At 41.5% G+C, this 22,721-nt stretch overlaps 1 protein-coding gene across 3 annotated transcripts in view; it reads right to left on the bottom strand.

Annotated features, from left to right (window-relative positions):
- The window catches only part of RYR3 (ryanodine receptor 3), a 585,375-nt gene that overhangs the window by 222,535 nt on the left and 340,119 nt on the right, over nucleotides 1–22,721 (bottom strand). For all 3 annotated transcript variants that reach the window (XR_003092800.1, XM_025197735.1, XM_025197736.1), the window contains 3 exons: nucleotides 17,123–17,255; nucleotides 15,973–16,076; nucleotides 8,993–9,128 (listed from right to left, as the gene is read on the bottom strand). Coding sequence is in view for 2 of the 3 variants with exons in the window: in XM_025197735.1 (XP_025053520.1) it covers nucleotides 8,993–9,128; nucleotides 15,973–16,076; nucleotides 17,123–17,255 (373 nt within the window). In the remaining variant the exon portion in view is untranslated. The remainder of the gene's footprint in view (nucleotides 1–8,992; nucleotides 9,129–15,972; nucleotides 16,077–17,122; nucleotides 17,256–22,721) is intronic.

Raw genomic sequence — 22,721 nt, 5'->3', positions numbered from 1 at the left:
GTTGCAGGCAGGTAATGCCTGACCAACCTCATTTCCTTCTATGATCAGGTAACTCACCTCCTGGATAAAGGAGATGAGGCTGATGTCATATACTTGGGTTTCAAAAAGGCCTTTGACTTGGTCTCCCATGATGTGCTCATGGAAAAATTGGGGAACTGTGGCCTCGACAACTTAATGGTCAGGTGGCTAGGAAACTGGCTCTGAGGCGGGACCCAGAGAGTATTAATAGACAGAACTGAGACAACATGGCATATGGTGACAAGTGGTATTCCTCAAGGTTTGGTACTTGGACCAGTGCTTTTTAACATATTCATTAATGATTTGGAGTTGGGTGTTAAATGCGAACTGGCAACATTTGTGGATGACACCAAATTATGGGGGAGTGTGGTCATGCTAGAGGATAGGCTGGGGATACAGGCTGACCTGGACAGGCTCACAAGGTGAGCAGATCAAAATCTGATGATGTTTTAACACTAAGAAATGTGAAGTGCTCCATCTGGGGAGAAATAGTCTGTAACACACTTACAGGCTTGGCGGTGCTACACTTGATAGCAACACAACTGAAAGAGACCTGGGGGTTGTGATAGACCATAGAATGAACATGAGCCACCAATGTAATGCTGTAGCTGGCAAATAAGACACAGGCATGCATCTAACAATGCATCTCAAGCAAGAAAAAGGATGTCATGCTCCCACTCTACTCGGCTTTGGTGAGGCTGCAGCTGGACTGCTGAGTCCAGTTCTGGGTGATGCACTACAAGAAGGATGGGGAGAAGCTTGAGAGAGTGCAGAGAAGGGCTACACATATGATTAAAGGTCTGCAGGTCGTATGAGGAGAGGCTGAGACATGAGACTGTTCAGCCTGGAGAAGAGAAGACTTAGAGGGGACTTGGTGGCAGCCTATAAGTATATAAAGGGTGCAAGTCAAAGCTTGGGGGAGCATTTGTTCACCAAGGCACCCCAGGGGAAGACAAGGAATAATGGTCTCAAATTGCTAGAGGATCACTTTAGATTGGATATAAAGAAAAACTTCTTTATAGTTCAAATGTCAAGGGTCTGGAACAGACTTCCCAAAGAGGTGGTACAAGCACCTACTCTGGAAATCTTGAAAAAATGTCTGGATGCTCACCTTGCTGGCGTCATCTGACCCCAGCAGTCTTTCCTGCCTAAGAGCAGGCGGGGTTGGACCTGTTGATCTTGTGAGGTCCCTTCCAGCCCCTAACATCTATGAATCTTGCTGGTAGAATGAAAACATGGTGGTAAACATAGCTAGATAGGTATCTGAAGACAGCAAACAGATACTGACTTTTATTGATTTTTTTCAAAACTACTGCCAAAATGTATTTTTAATTTTAAAAAATCAGTATCAAGAAAAAATATATACATATATACAAACAAATGTGCATGCACATAAAATATGTATATATTATATATATATGTATTATGCCGAGTGGGACTAAGGGGGGAGTAATGGCATGGATGCATCTTCCCCACCCCTTTGATTTCTGCCCCATTAGCAGCTTCACTGAGGGAGCCTGATTGCCCAGCACAATGTTAGACTGGGCTGGGGGGAGACAAGGGACCTGGTTAAAGGGAAACTGGGAAAATGAACAGATGAAGAGATTTAAAGGGGATAGAGGATTGACTCTTTACCCTTGGGGAGGGGGAGGGAGCCCCTCTCTCAGTACCCAGCCTGTACTTGAAGGAGCAAACACAGTCTATAGCACTACAACTGCTACACTGGGGACTTTTATACTGGGGTCCAGAGCCACCTGTGCCTGCAGCTCCTTCCACAAGTCCTGGTAGAAGCAAGAAGCAAGAAACTTTACATCTTCTGCTTGTGCACCCACAACAGATTATGCTGTTCAGAGCAGCTGGAGAAGGGACTGCCAGAGGGTGGAAGGAGGCCAGCGTGCTGCTCGCTCTTCCACAGGCACCCATGGCTGCCCCCTTCCACCCTCTGGCAGCCCCTGCACTGGGTAGCATGCTCTGCTGCATGCAGACTTTTCAGTCTGGCTTGTCCCCCTGCTTCTTGCATGCTCCCAAGGCTAGTGGAAGGAGTCACAGGGTTAGGTGACTCTGGATAGTTGGTGTGCAGGTCTCTGAAGAAGCAGCTGTGGCAGTAGAAGTTGCACTTGCTCCCTCAGGTCAAGTTTCCTTAGTCATGGTGTTATTCACTGATCTTGAGGCAAGGATATTTTGTGATATCTTTTATTGGACCAACTGTATAGTTGAGAAGAGTTGTTGGACAAACCTTAGGGCAGTCAGTGCCCTTTCTCGAGTTATCTTGTCCAACAGCTCTCCCAACTATATGGCTGGTCTAATAAATAATATTACAAAAAATCCTTCCCAGAGACTTAAAACAGCTTTCTTCAACAATGAGTGAAGAGCATCTCAATGGACTGGCCATGTTTAACATGGACTCAGATGTGAAAATCTCTCTTAGTGAAGTGACAGTTAAACACACTGTCAAGATGCTCAAGAAAGTTTGATTCTGTTTTAAGAACCCAAATAATCAAGTAATTAGAAATGAATGTATATCTCTTATTATTTGCCAAGTCTGTTGTATTTTATACTTAATGTACAATATAGCAAATCAATGCACATTCCAATAAAGTAATTTTTACTTTAAACTGAATAATAGAGTTATTGGGCTCTTACATATTAGTTAAAGTTCTATTTTCTTTTTAACTGGGGAAAAATGATGTACCAAACCATCTGCCCCTCTGTCCCCCCCCCCCCCACCTTCCAAAATCCTAGATCTGCCCATGTATATTATATAAATGCTAAAATAGAGGCTTACAGCAACCCTCATTGAGTAACAATTTGTGGACCACGCCTTTCCTTCTTCCTTTGCTCACAGTTAAATTTCCAGTGTTACTTAAATTTCATAACTGCTGTTAGTTAAATAAGTTTTACTTTATAGATATTATCCCGTTTTTTACAGAGAGGATACTTGGGACACATGGGAGTTGAGTGGTTATGAGGATGAGGTCACACAGTGAGTCAGGGAAGTAGCAAAGGTATATTCAGAATCCGTAACTCCTCACTTACACTCCAGCTCTAGCTCATCATATTTATGATGACCACTTCAAGTAACATCAAGGACAAAGTATCCGTAGTAAAAAAAAAAACATTGCCGCAAGAAGTAATATACTGAGAGGCTTTGACAATGAAAACATGGTAAACAGATGTTGGCTATGAAACTATTTCAATGGGATGAAGAGATACTGTTTGATACACATGAAAAAAAGAAGACATTTTTAATAATTAGGAAGGGAAAAATATGCAATGGAGAACAAATCTTTCCTCTGTTTTGCAGTTACAGATCTAAATGAAAACATAGCATTAAAATTTAGTTTTCAAATAAAATGAGAGACATGTAGTTTCTGATCTCTGTATAGTATTTGCAATATACTTTTTAAGTTATATGATTGATTTCTTGGCTCCAGAGAGGTATACTTCTTTGAAAACCACTATGTTATGATTCTTATGTTGATGATTCTTATTTTTATGTTATGATCATCAGCCTAAAGTGGAAATATCCTGGGGCAAATATCCTTGATTAAGTTTTTGCTTAATTGAAAAAAAGCTAAAAACCTAGAGAATTATTTCTTCAACACTTGATAACAGAAAATCCTTGTAAGGGGATAGTAAATTTGTTTTGATTCAATGCTTAAAAAAAAAAAATAGAGCTCTTTTATAGGTATTATACAGTGTCTGTTTAATTGGTTTGAATTTTTCTTGTAATATTATAGTTAGTTTTTGTACCCACTTATGAATTTTAAGGATTTTTTTTTCTAGGCACAATGTTATTTTTTCATATTTTTGTTATAACTACAACAAATGCACATTATATCAAATGCACTATTATATTAAATGCATCATTATATTAAAAACATTATATTATATGCATTATTATTATAACATCTATTACATATTTGTCATAGTTAAATACACACACACACACACTATATGGTTACATATACGCAGGCTGGCAGACAAGGTTAATTAGGGGGCACAATTCTGCCATCTGTCCTTTTTATCTTTACATTAAAAATGAAAAGTTCAATAATAAGGAGAAAACACATACATGATCCTCTAAACATCTGGGGTTCAGTCTTAAATGCTTTACTTGGGCAAAGCTCCCAATGATAATAATGGCTATTTTTGTCAGTTCCATCTGGGAAAGTTAAGTTAAGACAGAATAGGAACTTCAAGATAGGACTTGTAGGTTGAAACTGGCAGGCATTGCAATAATCAGCAAACACCAAGGATGACCCTACTGCATCTACTAGACACCTAAAGACTTTGGGGGCAAGGAAGGTAAGTGTCTAGCTTAGATGAATAATCCTTTCCATGCAGGGAGGCACCCAGGAAGGCACACAGCAATCCCAATGGCAAATCAATAGGTAGCCCAGCCTTAGAGAACTACCTCATAGAAACATCCAGATCAATCCTTATAGCTAAGAGAGGCGGCATCCTAATAGAATACAATTCCTCAAATGGGATAGATCTATCTAAACCAGACAGTCTGACAGAGAATAACATTCTCTTCAGCCATGGAGTGTCGTGCACATCCATATGCAAAGATTAATACGGGGGTGGGGGGGTGGCATTAGTTAGCATACACAAAGTTCCCTAAGTCAATTTTATTCTCATCATCTTTGGTATCTATTCATAGCTAATATTAAGCTATGCTTATTTTTATCATGCTTCTGTGTTTGTATGAAAGATGGCATTTAATATGAATGTATTTTTATACTTTTGTGATCTGACTTAATCAAAAAGATTGTCAGTGGGTCTATAGCTGAATCAGGTGTCAGGAACGATTCTCACTAGACAATGGCTATTTGTAAACCAGAAAGGCTTTGGCATGCATCTCTATCAGGGAAGAGGCAAGACTCTAAGTGTTTACATGGAATAGAGAGCATAGCAAACAATGACTGAATGCATTTCAAACGGGAAATGCCTCAGATACATACTAATGGAGATACCCAGGTTCACTTGACTGGTCCAAAGTGAAGAGGAAATAATATGAAGAGATTGATATCTCTGTCCTTCTTGAACAGAATAAAGAATAGTTGAGAGAAATATGATTAGGGGTTTATCTGTCTGGAAAAAGAAACTGTTGGCAAGGACAAGTATATTGCTGTCTTCCTTGAATCTAAACATGATTAGGAAAGACAACTCATTTCTCAGTCAGATGTGTATCTGGAAAGGAAATCACATGAAAAGATTGTAAATATATCTGTCCTTCTTGAACAGATGAGGAGATCATGATAAGGGAAGACTTTCAGGGAGAAAAGCTATCTAGGAATGCTGGCCTTTAAGAGAAGATTATAGTCCCCAGCCAAGGAAGCTGGTAACAACCTGGGAGGAACTGGCAGGAGTATTAACTATTAGAAACACTAACAGAACTCAGGGAGAAGCTGCTTCATAATAGAGAGTAGGGGGTGTGCAAAGCGGGCCCTATTTGATTCGGATTTGGATTCAGCCCAAATCAGGGACAGTGATTTGATTTGTTGATTCAGATCACTGTCCCCAATTCAATTTGGCTGAATCCAAATCTGAAGATTCAGGGAATCAGCAATTCAGCCATCGACACAGCTTTAAAAGTTTTTTCTACATACCTTGAGGTAGCAGGCATGGCTCGTGAATGCTGTGATGCTGGGGCAGATGGAGCATCGCACAGGAGTGGGGGGGGGGGGGGGGGGCCCTCCACGTGATCAGGGGCAAACCCGGAAGTTCTGGGTCTGCTGGGGAGCATGCTGGAGGGCCCCCTGTGCCTCCCTGGCTCAGTGATCGGCTGTGGGAGGGCCCCAGGTGCCCCCCCCACACACCCAGGAGGCACCAGTTGCTGAGTCAGGCGGGAGGTGAGGGGGTCCCCCCCGGCACACTCCCCGGTGGACCCATAGTGGACTGGAAGTGCATCTTGTCCAATTCCGGGTCTGCTGCCAAGCATGCCAGGAAGCCCCCCACACTTCTGTGGGACACTCCATGAGCCCCAGCATTGCAGCATTCATGAGCCCCTGCTACCTAGAGGTATGTAGAAAAAACATTTAAAGCTGTCTTTATGTCTGAATCACTGAACCTTTCCGAATCTCTCTGAATTGATTCAGAGGGTTCTGACTCAATTCAGAGAGATTAAAGGGTCCTCTGATTTTATTTGAATTCAGAGATTCAGCCACTGAATCGGGCCGAATCTCTGCTGAACTGAATCAGAGACCGAAGCTTAGCACAGTCGTAATAGAGACCTAGGTGAGATTTTTTGTGTTTTATTATTTCATATTTCGCTCCAAACCTAACAGTTCCTTTTTCTTACATGCTCTATCTCATGTAATACATTTTATTTCTGTTTTATACCCCACTGATTGTCTTGTGGTATGAGTGATTTCAGGGTAGCCAACAACTAGAGGCATTCCATTTCCACAGAGATGGCAGACCTCATTCTTTTTTTTTTTCAGTTCTGGGGTGATTTTGGAAAGCTGGAAGGGCCTTTCTCCAGCTAAGTAAGGCCTGGTCAGGCAGACCCAGATGACTGCCTGGAGCTGGGACAGAAAGGGGGCCTGAAAAATAAAAAAAAATTACAATTGCAAAAAATGTTTTAATATTGCACATAAACGAATACCTAATACTGTGTCTTTATTTCCATGAATTCAATGATTCAATGATTGAAGCAGTCATTGCTTTTTTTCTGTTGTCCGATTATTATTATCATTATCTCTGATGAAGTGGGGTCCAATATTAAAAGTTTGCCCGGGAACTCCAGGAGTCTAGGTATGGCACTGTGGTCAGGTTCCTGGTTAGACTGGGATTCTGTCCAGGAGATAAGTCTTCTTGGAACAAGATCTAATCTGTACCTGAAGACACATAGTCAAAGCGCTGGGACTTAAAACTCTGAGATCACCCCCAGGATCACAGCAATTAAATAAAAAGAGGAAGTGCTAGGAAGCTGCTTCATAATAGAGAGCTAGGTGTTGCCCACTTTTTGCCGAAAAGCCTGTCTAGAAAGTGTGGGCCCCACACCTCCAATTTCTCAGGAGAGTACCTGAGCTCCCTCTGCTCCCTTCTTGAACAGAATAAAGGCCCCCTCTACACATTACATACATCACAAGGCCCATGGGTTTGGGCAGGGCTGACAGCATCATTCACCCCAACACTTAAAAATGAACAGCCCAGGGTGAAAGATTCAGGGGGCTGTTTAATTCAAAATAAATAAACAATACTGAGAGCAGAGAGTAAATGCTCAAGGTTCCTATCCTCCCAGTCTCACGGGGCCAGAGCTAGGCTCTTTGGGTGCAGACAGAAGTACAGTTCCACACTGCAACTGAGAACACTTTGCAGGAAGTGCTCTGAGTTACAATGATCCCACAGACTGAACAGAAGTTCACTGATGGGTCCAGGGGGAGGGGAATCTAGCCACTGGCTGCAGCCTACAGCTGTTTTCTCCTAGAAATGGCTTCTTCTACCTGCCAGCTCCCTGCCAGCCCCTGCTGTTTTCAAAATGGGAGGGGGGAAAGAAAAGGAGCAGAGGGAGCTCGTTCTAGGGGTTCTCCAGCCAGCACTGGAGTGTGCACTAGATGAATTGGAGCTTCCCCACAGGAGCACTGGCTACCTGGTTTGCTACCTGCTGTTGCAAGGGGAGCCTGGGTTCACAATCCTGGACTCCCCCTGCTGTTTTATTATGGAACAATTTGGTTCTCATCAATGATACCACAAGCGTGCCTCCTATGTGTGTGTGGCCTAGTGCCCCCTCTATGCATTACAGGTATCACACAATTATCAGGTTAACTGTGTAATTCATACAGACTGGCTACCTGTACAAATTAATTATGACATCATAAAAAGATCTGTCCAACTATAAAGTTAGAACTGGAAAATATGTATTAACTTTATAGCTGCTTCTATCAGCTTTAATTTGCAAATGGAGCATAGCTAGACTCCCACATCTGGGAGCTCCCTCAGCTGATGGAGCTCCAAGCCATGGGGGTGCACTATGTGCTCCAGCCGCTGAGGGCCCCACAGCTGACAGGACCCCCAGCAGCAGCATCATTCCACAGGCTGCTATGGATTAGAGTCCCATCAGCTGATGAAACTACCATCTGTGGCAGTGCCCCATGGTGGGGAAGGGGGACAGCCCACAGGGCACTACCGCAGAAGGGAATGTCATTAGCACCCCATACACTTCCCTCCTCATGGGGTGTTGCCATAGATGGGAGTCCCATGAGATGATGAGTCTCCCATCTGCATAACGGAAGCTGATGCAGGGGGATCCCAGGATTATGACTACCTACACTGGCAATAAGGCTTGATAGGAAGTGATGCTGGATCCCCCAATCAAGCCTCTTACCATGCAGGTGTGGCATGGCATGGCAAAAGGTATAATTGTGTAGATTGTACATTAGATACCATCACGTTTTTACCTGAACATCTAGAGGTGTCCCAGGAGGCAAAACAGGGTCTCAACATGAACTGAAGATTTTAGTTTTAAAAGACCAAGGAAAATTAGACCAGAACTTGGACAACTGGCATGATGATTCACTGTTGTTCTTATAAGTGAACTAGTCCATCTTTTTTGTGTGGGAGGCACTAGAGATTAAAATAAACATTTTCTCAAGTATGTTTACTGACCTAATATTAAAAATATACACACTACAAAATCATGATGTATAATATTAAAGTAGTTATATTTTCATTGATGAGTTGTTTCCCAATACATGATTAAAAATTATTTTCCCTCTGCCAAATAGCTGTTCTTTCAAAAACTTTCATATTTGATTATTTGATCTGATGATGGCAATAAATATGAAGTATGCCAAGGAAAAAATATACCAGTAATCCTGCACTTGTATGGGGGACAGTATATCTTAACCCATTATTTCATTAATCTAGTTTTATTGATACAGAAGTGTTTGAAAAGAGGTTTTCTTAAAACATGTAAGAAAGTCTCTCTGGCAAAAATCGGGACATCAAAAAATTTGAAACTTACTGTTTACAAAGACTGCAAATCTTAAAAAAGTTAGATAACGTTCTCCCTCTATTGGATTCCAACCAATGTCTGGGTATCCTTTGGCTAGCAGCACTGGGCAGCTCTGAAGGCCACAACCTGCCAAATAGGTAACAACCTGGCAAGAAAAAAAATTAAAAGTTAGAAATATATATTTCTATCTGCCTCTGAAAAATAATGGTGTTTCACTTAAGGTTCACTTAAGGTAAAGAGGGTATCAGTTTCATTTTACAGATTTCAGACTCCCTTCCAGTGAAAAATCTATAGCCTTTTTATGATTAAGATGACCCAGTCCTAGATGGGAAACCATCTATAAAACATCTATAAAACAAAATACAGTGCTTGAAGTTTTTTTCAGATTCCAAGTTAAAAGAATAAAAAAACTGTTAAAGCATTTAAATTAGAGAGTACAAATTTAACAACTTAAAATTATGGTCCTTGCTCTTTATTACATGTCCAGCATTACACAGTGGGAAACAATGTTTTAAGTATTCTGGGTAAACAACTGAGCCTATCAAAGGTTTTGCCACTGACTTCAATAGGGGCAAAATGTCAGTTTCTGTTTCATAAATTGTGAAAATGAAGACAAAACAAAATGGAAATACAAGTAATTAAATTATGCAGACATGTAAACAGTTTCAATAAATAACAGTCCTAAGTTCTAGCAAGAATCAAATTAGGATTCCTACTGTCTATGGATGTCTACTACAATATTTATTAAAAAGAGACTGAATATTTATTTAAAATCAACTAGGTATAGCTTTAAAAAGATGTACTCAAATTTAATTTATAAGTCTAGAGGTGAATTCCTAAAACTGCATAGGAAACCATTCTTACCTAAGATATACGGTTATTTAATTCTTAGTGAGTCTAATATTCCAAGAAGAGATCCATTTCTTTATTTAAGAGTATTTCTAGTGCAGTTCTTAAGTATATTTTGAAATTGGTAATGAGCATATTACTCATTTTGTTAACCTATAAAAGAAACATAAGCAAACGACTATGCATCCATAATATAGGGCATCATCTACTTAATTCTCTCTAGTGTTTGTTATAGGCACAAACCATGGCTGGGGAACTACGGAAGCTCTAAATATATCCATTTTTTCCAGGAAAGCATCGTGGTCATTGTTCTGATCCAAGGGAGCAGTTGTTTTGGAATAGCTGGTTCTTGATGGAACAAGAAAATTCCCCTCCAGAATTTCATTTTTTTGGACGTGTGTAAAATAAGTAGCAGATATTAACACAAAGAACAAAATTTTTAAGGAAAGAGAGCATCATTATGATTATATAGTCCATTCCACTTCTAGTGCAACCTATTAAATCTTGCCCATTAAGTTCCAATGTGTAGTATACTGGCAAAATACAGAAAAGAAAGGAGTTTATAAGGAAGGCAGGGAAAGATTAAATGAATAATATTCACAAAGGAACATGGTAATTTTGAGCATTTTATGCCACAGCTGCACCATTAAGCCATGGGGTAATAATTTTAACCATTTTATATTATGTATATGCACAAAAACTATTTTAAAAGAAAATTAAGGCTGCAAAGGCTAGTGCTCAGTGACTAACAATGCCAGAAATTAATGTTACTTGCAACATATAGACTTCAATTACATGCTATATTTTTTTGTAGCACTCCTACCTCATTCAATGCCATATACCCATTCTCTGGGCAGAGGGAGACCTTCACACATGTGTTCCTCCAGTGTACCCAGTTGCAGCCCCTGCACCTCCTCCTCCTCCAGAACCTCCTGTTGAGGTTTTGGCTGCACTTTTCCCCTCATTTATTTTTGCACTCCCCATCCACGGCCCCATCACACCCCAGGACTTCCTGGTCAACCTCCTCCTGGCTGTCTATCTTACCAGGAAGGAGGCTCTGGCTGGGAAGGTCCCCAGGGAATGCAGAGCCATTTTCCTGGGTCTCCTCCATTCCTGTCTCTGAGCAGAGCACCACTGGGCAGTAGCTGCTGGCTCTCTGGCTGCCTTTGATTCAGTGGGTGCTGTTTGGGGTGCTCTGCCTGGTACCCTCCAGTGGTACACTCTACTTTTATGTCCCTTTTGTCATTTTTTGTCCCCTAAAATCATTTGTTGCTCTTCTTCTTTCACTGCCCCACTAAGTGGCAGTTCTTAGTGATGTGGGCATGGCCCGCATACTTGAAGGCAACAAATAGGCCTACCTCATTCAGTGAACAGGGCAGACAGTGCTCACTGAATGAATAGCTAGTCCATCATTTTTTTAATCTTATCTTCATAATTCTGTGCATTGCCTATTTACCATATACCTTCCAAACCTGCATTGGAGACAAAATCATTTATTTTCTTGTGGTCTTTTCTATACTATCTAAGGATTTCACAAACTTTAATGAAATTATCTTCAAAACACCTCTGCAACAGAAAGCAGTACTGCCCATACTATATAGATTAAATGCTGAGTCACAAAGGGATTAAGGCCAAAACTGTAAAAGCCAATGCCTTTCTGATTATAAATTGATAATCTCATTTTCAAACTTAATTTTAAATTAGGCAGCTTTTTCTCCGAGTAAGGCGATAGCTATAAATAGAGACCTTAAACTGCTGTTTTTTCTCAAATCCCAAAAGGAGACTTGAATAACCAAGAAAAGGGACAGAATCATGAAGAAGCACTAAAAATACTAAAATAAAAAAGCATCCTCTGTTACTGATGTTAACTTAGCCCAAAGCTAAGAATTTTCTTCTGCCTAAAATTGTTTCCTAGGTACAGACATTACACCTTTGCTGGTATAAGTGATTAGAAACCAATCTATACCTATAACAGCAGTTTGGCACACAGACTAGTTTGGCAGGACCCAATCTAAGATTTGTCCTCCCCACCAAAAAGTGAATGCGTGTTCAGTTTGCTACTGATCTGAACTACGCTGATTATAGAAAACCACATAAATTTAGGTTGATTCTGCCTCAGGCTTTTTGAATGTCTGTACCTAGCCATCAAGACATATATTTTTAGTTAGATTAAAACTATTACTAGTATAAACAAAGACAAGCCCTTATTAAAAAGCCAGATTTGAATTTCTGGAATCAAACTTCATTGATATAATAGAACTATCATATAGACATGTTGAGCAAAACATTCCTTATTTTAGGAGTTCAAAATATAAATTTTCATAATATTTTGAGGACTACTGACTATAAAAATGCAGTTTCACAGGATTTTTCTAAAACTTTTTTGGACTTTTTTTTTTTTTGGAAAAGGCTAATATGTTGAATCCAAATTGTTTCACTGTTGGTTTTGAACATCTTCCAATGAAACACTGGCAGGAGGACTCCAACAGAATTATGCCAGTTCACATGATGGGTGGTTTCCAGGATCTGGGGCTCCAGAGCTGGAGACCAGAGGCTTTCCAGATCTCTACAAGCCTTAACTTGACACCAAGCTTTTAGGGCTTCTGAGCTCCTAACACACATACTTTCCACTCCTGGTGAGCAGCCCTGGGAGATTCCTGGGAACTGCAGGAAGAGCTCACCACCTCACCACTACCATGACAGAGCAGACTGGTGTACCTGTAGGTGCTACAATGTTACAGAGCAAATGATCCTGCTCCACATAGTTGCACGATGATGTTTATTAGATTACAGATCAACCTTGTATATAAATCAAGACTGATACTAGTGGCTAAATTTGAAGGTTGATTTATAAATTGGTACATCATTCAGTTTGAGATACAAAAAGAACCAATTTTTCAAAATGCTAATTTATATTATATTATTTTATATATAGTATATTATTTTATATTATTTTATAGCACTTTCTATGTTCAAACTCAGCTGTTACAGTTCTGAATATTAAGCACTTCTGCAAGTATGGTCTCAGGGGTCTTAAGTTGGCAACCAGAAAATGAGGTGAGCAGTTAAACCAGATTTCATTTTTTAGTATTACAGTAATTGATTTCCCAGTATTACTTAGGAACTGCTTGCAGGTGTTGAAAAACAAAACAAAATGGCACTTCAAACTCTGCACACTCCCGTGCTAAGCCCAGCACCTGCCCAGAAGTGGCATTGCATTAATTGGATCTGACTTGCTCAACATCTGTATAGATCAGGTGCTTTAGTGGGGCTTTTGTGGTGCTTTTATCTAATATCTGATTGAATCAACTTTAGATAAAAGTGCTAAACAGCCGCAGTGAAGTGCCTAATCCATGCAGATACTGTGGAGCTGGGTCATTATAACATGCTGCTTCTTTCAGTAAAGCACTTTTTTTTTTAACATCTACAAACAGTGGCAGGGACAGCACTAGAATCCAATTTCCCAGGGCAGAATTCAATTGCCTTTTCAAAAGACCATCCTTTCTTTTCCTGTAGTCCTTGCCCTCTCTCACTACACATCTTTCAGCTTTTGCAACAAATTAAGTCTTATAGACTTCTTAAACCTTGTTCCGTCAGCTTGGCATTTCCTCACTTAAGTTCCTGAGTTTGAAATGTTAAAATCATTTTAATAGGTTTTCTATGGGCAATTTACAACTTAAAAAAAAAGGCAAATCAAAAAATTCCTACACATGGATGGTCCATATTGACCCTGATGTGGGTCATCAGTGAGGTTTGAAGTTTTGGAACTATAGTGCAGATTTTTACAAATTGACCTAGTAGAATAGCTCGTAGAAGTAGTACGCTGTTACATCTATTTTTTTCCACAGCATATGGAAAAACAGACACACATCTTGCCAGTGGGTTTCACAGATATTTACTGTTAGCAGTAGAATCAGCAAAGCTTGGCATCAACTGCAAGCTTTTTAAGGCTGTGTACTCCAAGGGTTAAAGCAGGGGTGGGCAATTATTTCAGCTGGAAGGATGCTTAATGAAATTTAGTGGGCTGTCGAGTGCTGCAAGGGTGCCCCTTGATAGGTGCTCAGCCCCTGATCACTATGTTGAGACTGGAAGTCCCTCCCTAACCCCTGACCTTTGCCACTGGAAGTTCCTCCCCTTCCTCTGGAAGTACTACTTTTGTGGGGGGTTGCCATCTTAGAACTGGGGAAAAAACCAAATCTTGTACTAAAAATCAAACATCTACTATAACATAGTGGGACAGGGGGAGGTGAGGGAGGGTGTGTGGGTATGGTGGGGTGTGCATGTGGGAGCCCATGCAGCTGGAGTCCACTGGCAGCATGTGGTTCTGGGAACTGCATGTGGCAGCAGGAAGCAGGGCCAAGCTGCTGGCTCCACTGTGTGAGGCTCCGAACTTCTCACACGCAGCTCCTAGGACCCAGCAATGGAGCCAGCAGCCTGGTCCTGCTTCCTGCTACTATGTGCAGTTTCTGGGAATCTGCAGGGGAGCAGGGAGAGGAGCTGGCCTGACTCCATTGTGCAGGGCTCCCCACCACTTCCAGCAGAGCCCTGGGAGCTGCATGTGGCATCAGGGAAGGCCATTGGCTCCATTGCACAGGGCCTCCCCTAGTGGCACATAAATCCTGGGAGCCACATGTGAGCTGCAGGGAGCCCTGTGTGATGAAACTGGACTGACCCAGGCTCGGAGTTCCTGCCACCCTGCTGGCTGTGGGGCCCATGTTTTTAACTTCCACCCATCTGCAGCTTCCCCCCACCAGCCACTGCCTCCCTACTTGCTGCCCACAGTTAAGCAGCAGGGACAGAAAGAGGAGCTGCTGGAGGTCAGGGGAGCTGAGCAGTTCCCCAGATGGCTGCAGCACTGGCAGCACCAACCTCACCTGGAAGCTGCGTGCTGGTTGGGGCTGAGGCCCTCCTGTGCACAAGGGTGGAAGTGCACTGAACTGCCCCAGCAGAAGTGGCAGGGGGTTGGCCCCATGCGGAATATAGTAGGGGCAGCCACAGGCTGGGCCAGATATGATTAGTTGGTTGGCAGCCGCCCATTGGCTGGATGAAATTGCCCGGTGGGCCATATTTTGCCTGCCCCTGGGTTAAAGCCTCAGTATCTCTAGCTACAAGCATTACTTATTTTTTTGGTTTAATTTCACATTCTATGTACAATAAACATAGTCACATGACCTTGTGATATTTGAGAATCATGCAGAGAATACTGAAGGAATTACAGAAGCTGTCCTACTATACTTTGATTTATTAAAAAAAAAAGGAAAATCAGATTATTAATTATTTGGACATGAATAAGATAGCAAGAGGGTTGTTTAAAGATGCGTGTCTGAAAATCATGAATTCCAAATTAAGTGATGCTGAAGTCCTTGTTTAAACCAAATCTTTTTAATGAGAAGTTTCTTAAATGTTTTTACATAGGTACCATAGTAGCAAAGACCTGCAGCATCAACTGCAGGAACAAAAAGACCTAACAGTTTAAAATATAGTTCAGCTAAACTGCCATAACTTTAGACCTGAACAAAATAGTTTTTAAATTACAGCAGTAGTTTGCCTCCAATTAGACTGGATATAGACATAGATATTATTTCAGAACAGCTTATGGTAAAGGTGTCTCACTTATAGGGCCATGGAGGCAGTGGGAAAAGGAAGTGATGTGGTCTACACTACACTTCAGCTGCCTTCATCCCTGGTTCCTATTGGAGAGGAGGGCTGTCCAGGCCTCAGAGCCAACACAGAAGTGGACACACACACCCACCTTCACCTGGGATCAAACCCATGTCTTGCCTGGGTAGTCATACCAGACACCCTACCAGCTGAGCTACACAGCTCCCTATCAGAACAATTTACACTGATATAAATTTAATATTGCCATAACTGCTAAATCTATCCACACCCAGAAAAGAGGGAGTGCGCCACATTTCTCAACAAGGTAAAATGATGAGTCATAATTATTGGATTTTATACTTACAACTTATGGGCGAGCATTGTAATGAGCACAAACCTGACAAGCCATACATTGTGCTCATAGTGCTACCAAAATTACATTGAAGAGTACAATTTCCATTTGAAAAGCATTTCAAAAGAAAATGTATGGATTATTAGTGACAGAGGATCATGCAATATAGCTTATAGTGTGTCCTTACCTTCTCTAAGTCTGGTTCCTCTAAAGCTAGTGCAAGCTCATTATTGTCCATTACAGAGGCAGCTGCAACATCTAGTGGAGTGGAACCCCTCATAGATGGGAACGCTGGGGAGAAAGATGGCAGTAGACAGTAATTAAATGATTTAGTTTGCAGTATTAATAGTCATGCAGCAGAGGGCAGCAGTTGCATTGTAATCTAGATCATACTCCAAAATATTCACAAGAAGTAAGTTGCACAGCAAAGATTCAACAAAGAACATTTGTAAATGATATGATGAATAGGGATGGGTTTACATACACACATAAGTTCTGTTTTTGATTTTTTGACACATATATGCACAAAGATATTTATTGCATGATTTTTAGACACAAAGAAACCTAGAATAACAACTAATCAAAATAACATAAGTTAATTTTAGAGAAATGTAACTGTATGACTGTAGACCTATAACTGTACGACAGGAATATTTGTATTCCATATCTCAAAAGGATATATAATATTATTAAGAGATCATATCAGGGTTGAAAAAAATCCATATATATTCTGTTTCATGCTTTACTGTCACCTACTACTCTTATTATTAAATTTAAGGAAATTATTTCTTTCTTGGACTACAAAACTCCAAAGCACACAAAAACTAGTAATCATACACTCCCAGTCTTTGAGAGAAGAATCTGAAACTTTAGGTCATATGATTCAACTTGAGAGAAGGATTTTTAGATTACTACATTTAAAAAAAATAAATAATAAAATAGGTACCTTCCTCACATTCCTTTGGCTGATGAGGGCAGCATAAAGGCCAGTCTAAAGAGGCCATTATAAAGATTAAATTATTACAAAATTATCTGCATTAAAGGGAAGCTATATCAATTAATATGAATTTGGTCCTAAAGCTTTCAAAATATTAGATAATCCATATTCAGATTCTTCTGTTTGTAATTCAAATCAGAGCAGTCTAATTACAGAAAGAAAGAAAGAAAGACAGAAAGCTAAGTCTTTGCATTAACATGAATCCTAAAAGTAGATTTAAACTTCAAAGAGGTCTTCTCAGCACCATGCCTTCTCTTGATACACAAACTGGATGATATTTCTATGGTATCACACTAAACCTGGTACTTGATGGTTTTAGTGATTAAATTATGTGACATACCAAGCCCAACACTACTGTTTTCCAACAAATAACTCAGATGCTCAAACATGGCTTTTTGGTTTTGGCGGCTGATTCGACAGAAATAGCACAGGAATCGACAACAGCTTGCCACCATCTTAGGAAAAATGATCCGCTGAAGAAGAAAGTTGACAAAGAATATGAAACTCATTAATTATCAATCTGTTTAGAGTCTTCTTGATGAATCCCTAATAAAGGATTTGGGGGATTACTGACTCAGTGAACCACAGTGGTACACTTATTTTACCCTCAATTTGATTTCTAAAAAGGTTTCTAGACTACCTGCACTTTCCTATTAAATTCACAGCAACTGAAAGAGTAAAATGTTCTTATAAATCATTCTACAGAAGTATTGGGGGTTATAAAGAAAATTTATCTGGGAGTATACAGAACTGCTACACTGAAAAATAATCTACATTTCTACATCCTAAAGGGATCTACAGATGAGAGTATTTATAAATTCACTGCATAAAAGAACCAAAAAGCACCTGCTAAAAGAATAGAATTAAGGTCAAGAATATATAAGAGAAAATAGCAGAATTAAGATTTACCCTTCAATTTTAGCTAGCTTGCCTCCCCCCACCCCTCCCCCCAGGTTTTATGGTCTTTAATTACACAAGAAAATACATTTTTTTCTGCAGCACATCTGTTTCATTCAGTGCACAGGAATGGAGAGCACTTATTAACTCAAAAGCTATTCACTATTTTCCTTGTTGTCCAGTGATTTTTCCTTATACCTTATTTGCTGCACACTAATTGAGCTTAACTCTGAAAACAAAATTATTCATTTCCTTCTGGGCTTTCCTGTGGTGCTCATGCCTAAACTGGCCACGTGTTCCACAAACACTAACTTACATCATTCTTGTGAGATGAGGTTTCACTATTCCCATTTTATAGATGGGAAGCAGGGGCAAAAAGATAGTCACTGTGGAGTGGGTGGGGAAGCACTTTAATAAGAGCTGCTTCAAGAGCCACTCTAATTAAAGTACCCAAAGTGTTAGTGTGTCATGTATTTGTGTCCCTGCACTTAAAAATGGCAGTGAGGGTACTTTATCTAAAGCTTGTTGAAGGCACTTTACATAAAGCACCCCCACCACGATTTTTAAGTGCGGGGACAGTAATAGACAAGATGCTGGAGGTTGCTAGAACACGGTAATTATCATGCTCCAGCTATAATGCTCTGTAATTACGGTGCATCGGAGCAACCTTGGTGCTTGTGTATAGGCACCCTGCTGTAGATTAGCTAAAACTGACTAGTTTAATACTGCCCAGCAGCTCTGTGGTCCAAACACAAGTAGGAGCAAAAGTCAATTTTCCAGGATGTCGTCTGGCTGCCTTCTTCACTCCATACCTCCTAAAGTCCTCAGCAACTGAGACAAAGCTTCTCCTGACATTAACTTTCCCTAACCACACAAAACTGACTGGTTCCCAGCATACGGGTATCCTTGCACTAAATCATGCAAAGGTTCTGTGAAAAAAAAAGCAGAATGATCTTGTTATTAAAGGTGTATGGGTTGTATAAGGGGCTGGGTAAGAAGGTGCAACTGCTTTTCCTAATGACTTTGAAACTTCAATTTTCTTTTAACACGATTTCCTTGTTTGTAATATGTCTCTCTCATTCACATACTGCAGTAACAGCAACTTTAGGGGTGTAAGTCAGCAGGCGGTATTCTGCACCAGCAACACTATGCAAAGGGTGGGTGGGGTTTTTTTTGCTTTAAAATGAAAATTAAATGCATTTTAAAAATTAGAAAACTATTTTTCCTTTACTTATTTATTAGAACCTGAATTCATAAACCAATCATGATGGAGCTTGCTTAAAACACCAATTTTCTACACGAGCAGCTTTCCAATTTTCTCTCTGTCTAAGCCTCTCACTCTGGAGGAATATTATGGAATAAGGGTATCCTTATCCTTGAAATAACTCATACTTGGGTATGAAAAATAGTCCCACCACTTCAGAAGCAATATACATATTGAAAAAATTGATTTAAAAATATTAATTAAGGCAATATTGTATTGGTTTGCAACTGTGGAAATTAGAAACAGCATCTATAGGTAAGAAATTGCCATTTGTTACAGATGAATAAAACCAAAAATTATAAAATGCACTTTCCTAAAAGTTGGGAAAAGTCATTTTTTTATTGGAAGAAAGTCTGATTTATAGAAATAAAAACATGGTAATTCTAGATTAGACTTACATGAAAATCTCAATTTTTTTGCACACTGTAATTAGGGAGATTGTCCAGCTTGTTAGACAAGTATTAGTTAATACTCAAAACCATGAGCTCTTTTTCCTATTTCTACTTAATAAATTTATCTTCACATCCTTTAAACTAGGAAAACAACTGTATTCATCACACAATAAAATAGTTTAGTGTGGTATTTTGCTAAGAGATGACTCAGTAAAGTTATGGCTTAATTTCAGTAGTCTGCTCTTTCCTACTAACAGTTAAAACATCTTCTAATATATTTCAGCACATAAGGGCAGATCCACCACTACTGTAAATCACCCTGGTGTTACTGATTTAGAGCTAAGAACATTTACATCAGCTGAAGATCTGCTCTACAGTTCTGAATATTGTATAATACTTCACACGACAAATTGGGATCTAAGTAGCACATAACCTTTTGAGTATCTAAGACATTAATACTCATGAATAAAACCTGACAACACATTTCTTTATTGCTAAAGATTACAGTTGGACAACTTAGTTTTGTCAAAAAGTAAATTAAGAATAAATTGTTCTTGGCATCTCCAAAATTACTGGTGAATTTGATGCAAAATTTGCCTAATACTTTTGGCTGGAAGAAAAATCAGAAACTAGATGCACAAAAATGAGATGTCGTCGCTCTTCAAAACACCAGAGAGCTCAGGGATTTGTCTATTCATTCTTGATGTGGAAAACCTCTGCAGAGGTGATTTAAACCCACCTCTCTCACTCACCACTATGCCATACATGCTGATACTGTTCGACTTTGTATAAATCACTGAACATTCACCAGAACTGGGAGAGAAACTCAGTTACTCCAGTTTTCCAGGCAAGTGTCTTAACCATCAGGACCGACAGTAATTTTAATTCTCTTACTCTGTCTCAGTGACTTAAGTATTTTATAAAAAAGTTGGACCACTCCAAGAAGAGGGAATGAGAGCCTAGCAGTTAGGGTAGGAGTGGGCAAAATATGGCCTGTGGGCCAGATCTGGCCTGTCAAATATTCTATCCAACCTGCGGCTGCACCTCTGAAGAATTGTATCCAGACCACAGTTGCCCTGGCTTTTGGTAACTTTCACTTTTCTCCCTTTCCAGTGCTGTAGTCGCTGCAGTTCCAGCCTCAGTGGCCAGGCAACCACTCCTCTCTTTGTCCTGGTCTGTCCCCCCCCACCCCCCATAGCCCCCAGTGTACACTCCAAGGCCAGGGACACTGAACTCTTGGCCAGGCTATCTGTGCACAGCTCCAATTCTGGGACTATTCACAGACCAGACAGCCAAGCCACTGGTGAGAGTCAAAGCTCAGGAATGGTTCTCCCTGCTAGTGGAGGAGGGTACAGAGAAAGAGAGCCAGGAGCCATGGGTTATCTGGGTCTTGCCAGGCTGGGGCGTGGTAGGGGCATGCGCATTGCTAATGCAGTGCTGTGCTGTGTCCCTGCATGCTGTTTTGGTTCACTCTATGTTGGTGCAGCTGGAGCAACTCCTGCCTGAACCTGGCATTGCTTCTGTCTGACTCCAAGTCCCTGGCATGTGACCGACTCAGGCAAGAGCCATGCCAGCCACCCCAGCTATTTCCACATGGCCTGAAGCAGCTCACAGGAACATGGTGAGGCATTGGCCTGCCCTGGCCATGTGTCAGGAGCGCAGGGCAGGAGAAGGGGGTGCAGGGAGAATGGAAGAACACAGAGTGGCACTGGCCTTACTGGGTGCAGATAACTCAAGGCTCCTGACCCACTTCTCCCTGCACCCCCTACCCAAGTCCCTGGCATGTGGCTGGGCCAGGCTGAGCCAGTGCCACACTGTGTTCCTGCATGCCACTTGGGGCTATGTGAGTGCAGCTGGAGCAGATGGCATGGCTCCTGCCTGACCTAGCCATGTGCCGGGAACTCGGGGCAGGGAAGAGGGTGCAGGGAAAGTTGAAGAGAGCTTGTGTGTGTGCATGCATGTGTCTGTGTGCATGCGTGTGTGTCTGTGTGCATGCGTGTCTGGCCCTCAACTACTCACCAAAACTTGCTAAGTGGTCCTCCACCCCAAATTATTTCCCACCCCTGAATTAAAGCATTCATGTGCAAGACAGAAGACCAAGTTCAAATTCACTCCCTGCCTGATAGAGACTAATGGTTTAAGCGTATGTGTCCCATTGCGTAGGTGTACATCTCAAGCACAGAACAAATTGAACATGGGCCTTCTACACAGTGGGGGAGTGATCTATCCTCTAAACTATGGGGAAAAACTGGGCATGTCCCCTGTCACAACCCAAGGGTGTGATTTTGTTTGTGTGTGCTTTGGCACTGCTAAATTGTTCCAGCTAAATTGCAGCTTCTTTGCACGGTGGAGTTTTCTGCTGCAAAAGAGAACCCCGGTGCAAAAGAATTCCCACCACCAGTAGCTTTCTTTGCAGGGTGCATTTCTTTGTTGCAGCACAGAAATGCTAGTTGCAAAGAGTTCCTGCCATTCGTATTCAAATTTGTGCCCCACCATTGGCCAGTTCTCAATTATTCACACGTGGCGGCTAGTAATTGGCTTGCTAGCCATATAAAAAGCTTGAGTGGTTTCCGCCCAAGTTGGAGGACTCCACGAACACCAGGAGGAGGAGACTTCATGCTGTGTGAAGATCTCTAAGTGCTGCGGAGCCTATCGGACCCAGCGCATTTCAAGCAGGCAACAGAGGTCTGATCAGACTCTAGCCTCTCCCCGTTGCCGATTGCAGCCTAATCGTATCCCTTCGTGCGCGCAAAGGAACCGGACCCACGAAGCCTAGCAAACTTCGTGTGGATGAGTGAGCAGAAGGACCCATGGAGCCTAGCAAACTTCGCGTGAGTTTATTCAGAGCTCTTTCGGACGAGTGCTTTCTTCGGTTGACACGACGGGCTCGCGTGTTCAGAGCCTTCAGCCGGATTGGGCTAGAGTTCACGAACTTAGAACTCTTGTCCGCCTCTCTTCTTGGGATCGGGAGGCGGCCCGCACATGGCGACGAGGATGGGATCAGAAGGAGACACACTAGAGCTAGAATTGGTTAGGAACTGCCCTTGGTGCGATAACCAACGCCAAGTGAAGAGCTTTGAGAAACTGGAGGCGCATATCGCTTACCACCAGGCGGGCGGAACGGGTGAAAGATTTGTCAGCGGACGCCTTTTGCTGAAGGGAGAAGAGGGAGTCTCCGAAGACGGAGCCCCGAGAGAGAGGGAAGTGCATTTGCTCCCCGCGGCATTCGGGTGTATAATGAGAAACGAACGGGTCCTGTTCAGGCCCCTTGATATTGCGTCCCTTGCCGGGCCCAACCCGACGGGTGAAACAAACCTGACCTTCACCCGGGAGTATGCCCGATGCCTACGATATGCTCGGGAGAGTGAAGAACCGGAGCCAATCGG

The sequence above is a fragment of the Alligator sinensis genome, unplaced genomic scaffold (assembly GCF_000455745.1).
Source record: "Alligator sinensis unplaced genomic scaffold, ASM45574v1 scaffold262_1, whole genome shotgun sequence".
Classification (NCBI taxonomy): Eukaryota; Metazoa; Chordata; order Crocodylia; family Alligatoridae; genus Alligator; species Alligator sinensis.
The sequence above is the reverse complement of the archived record's forward strand: the minus strand, read 5'-3'. Positions and strand labels throughout refer to the sequence as shown.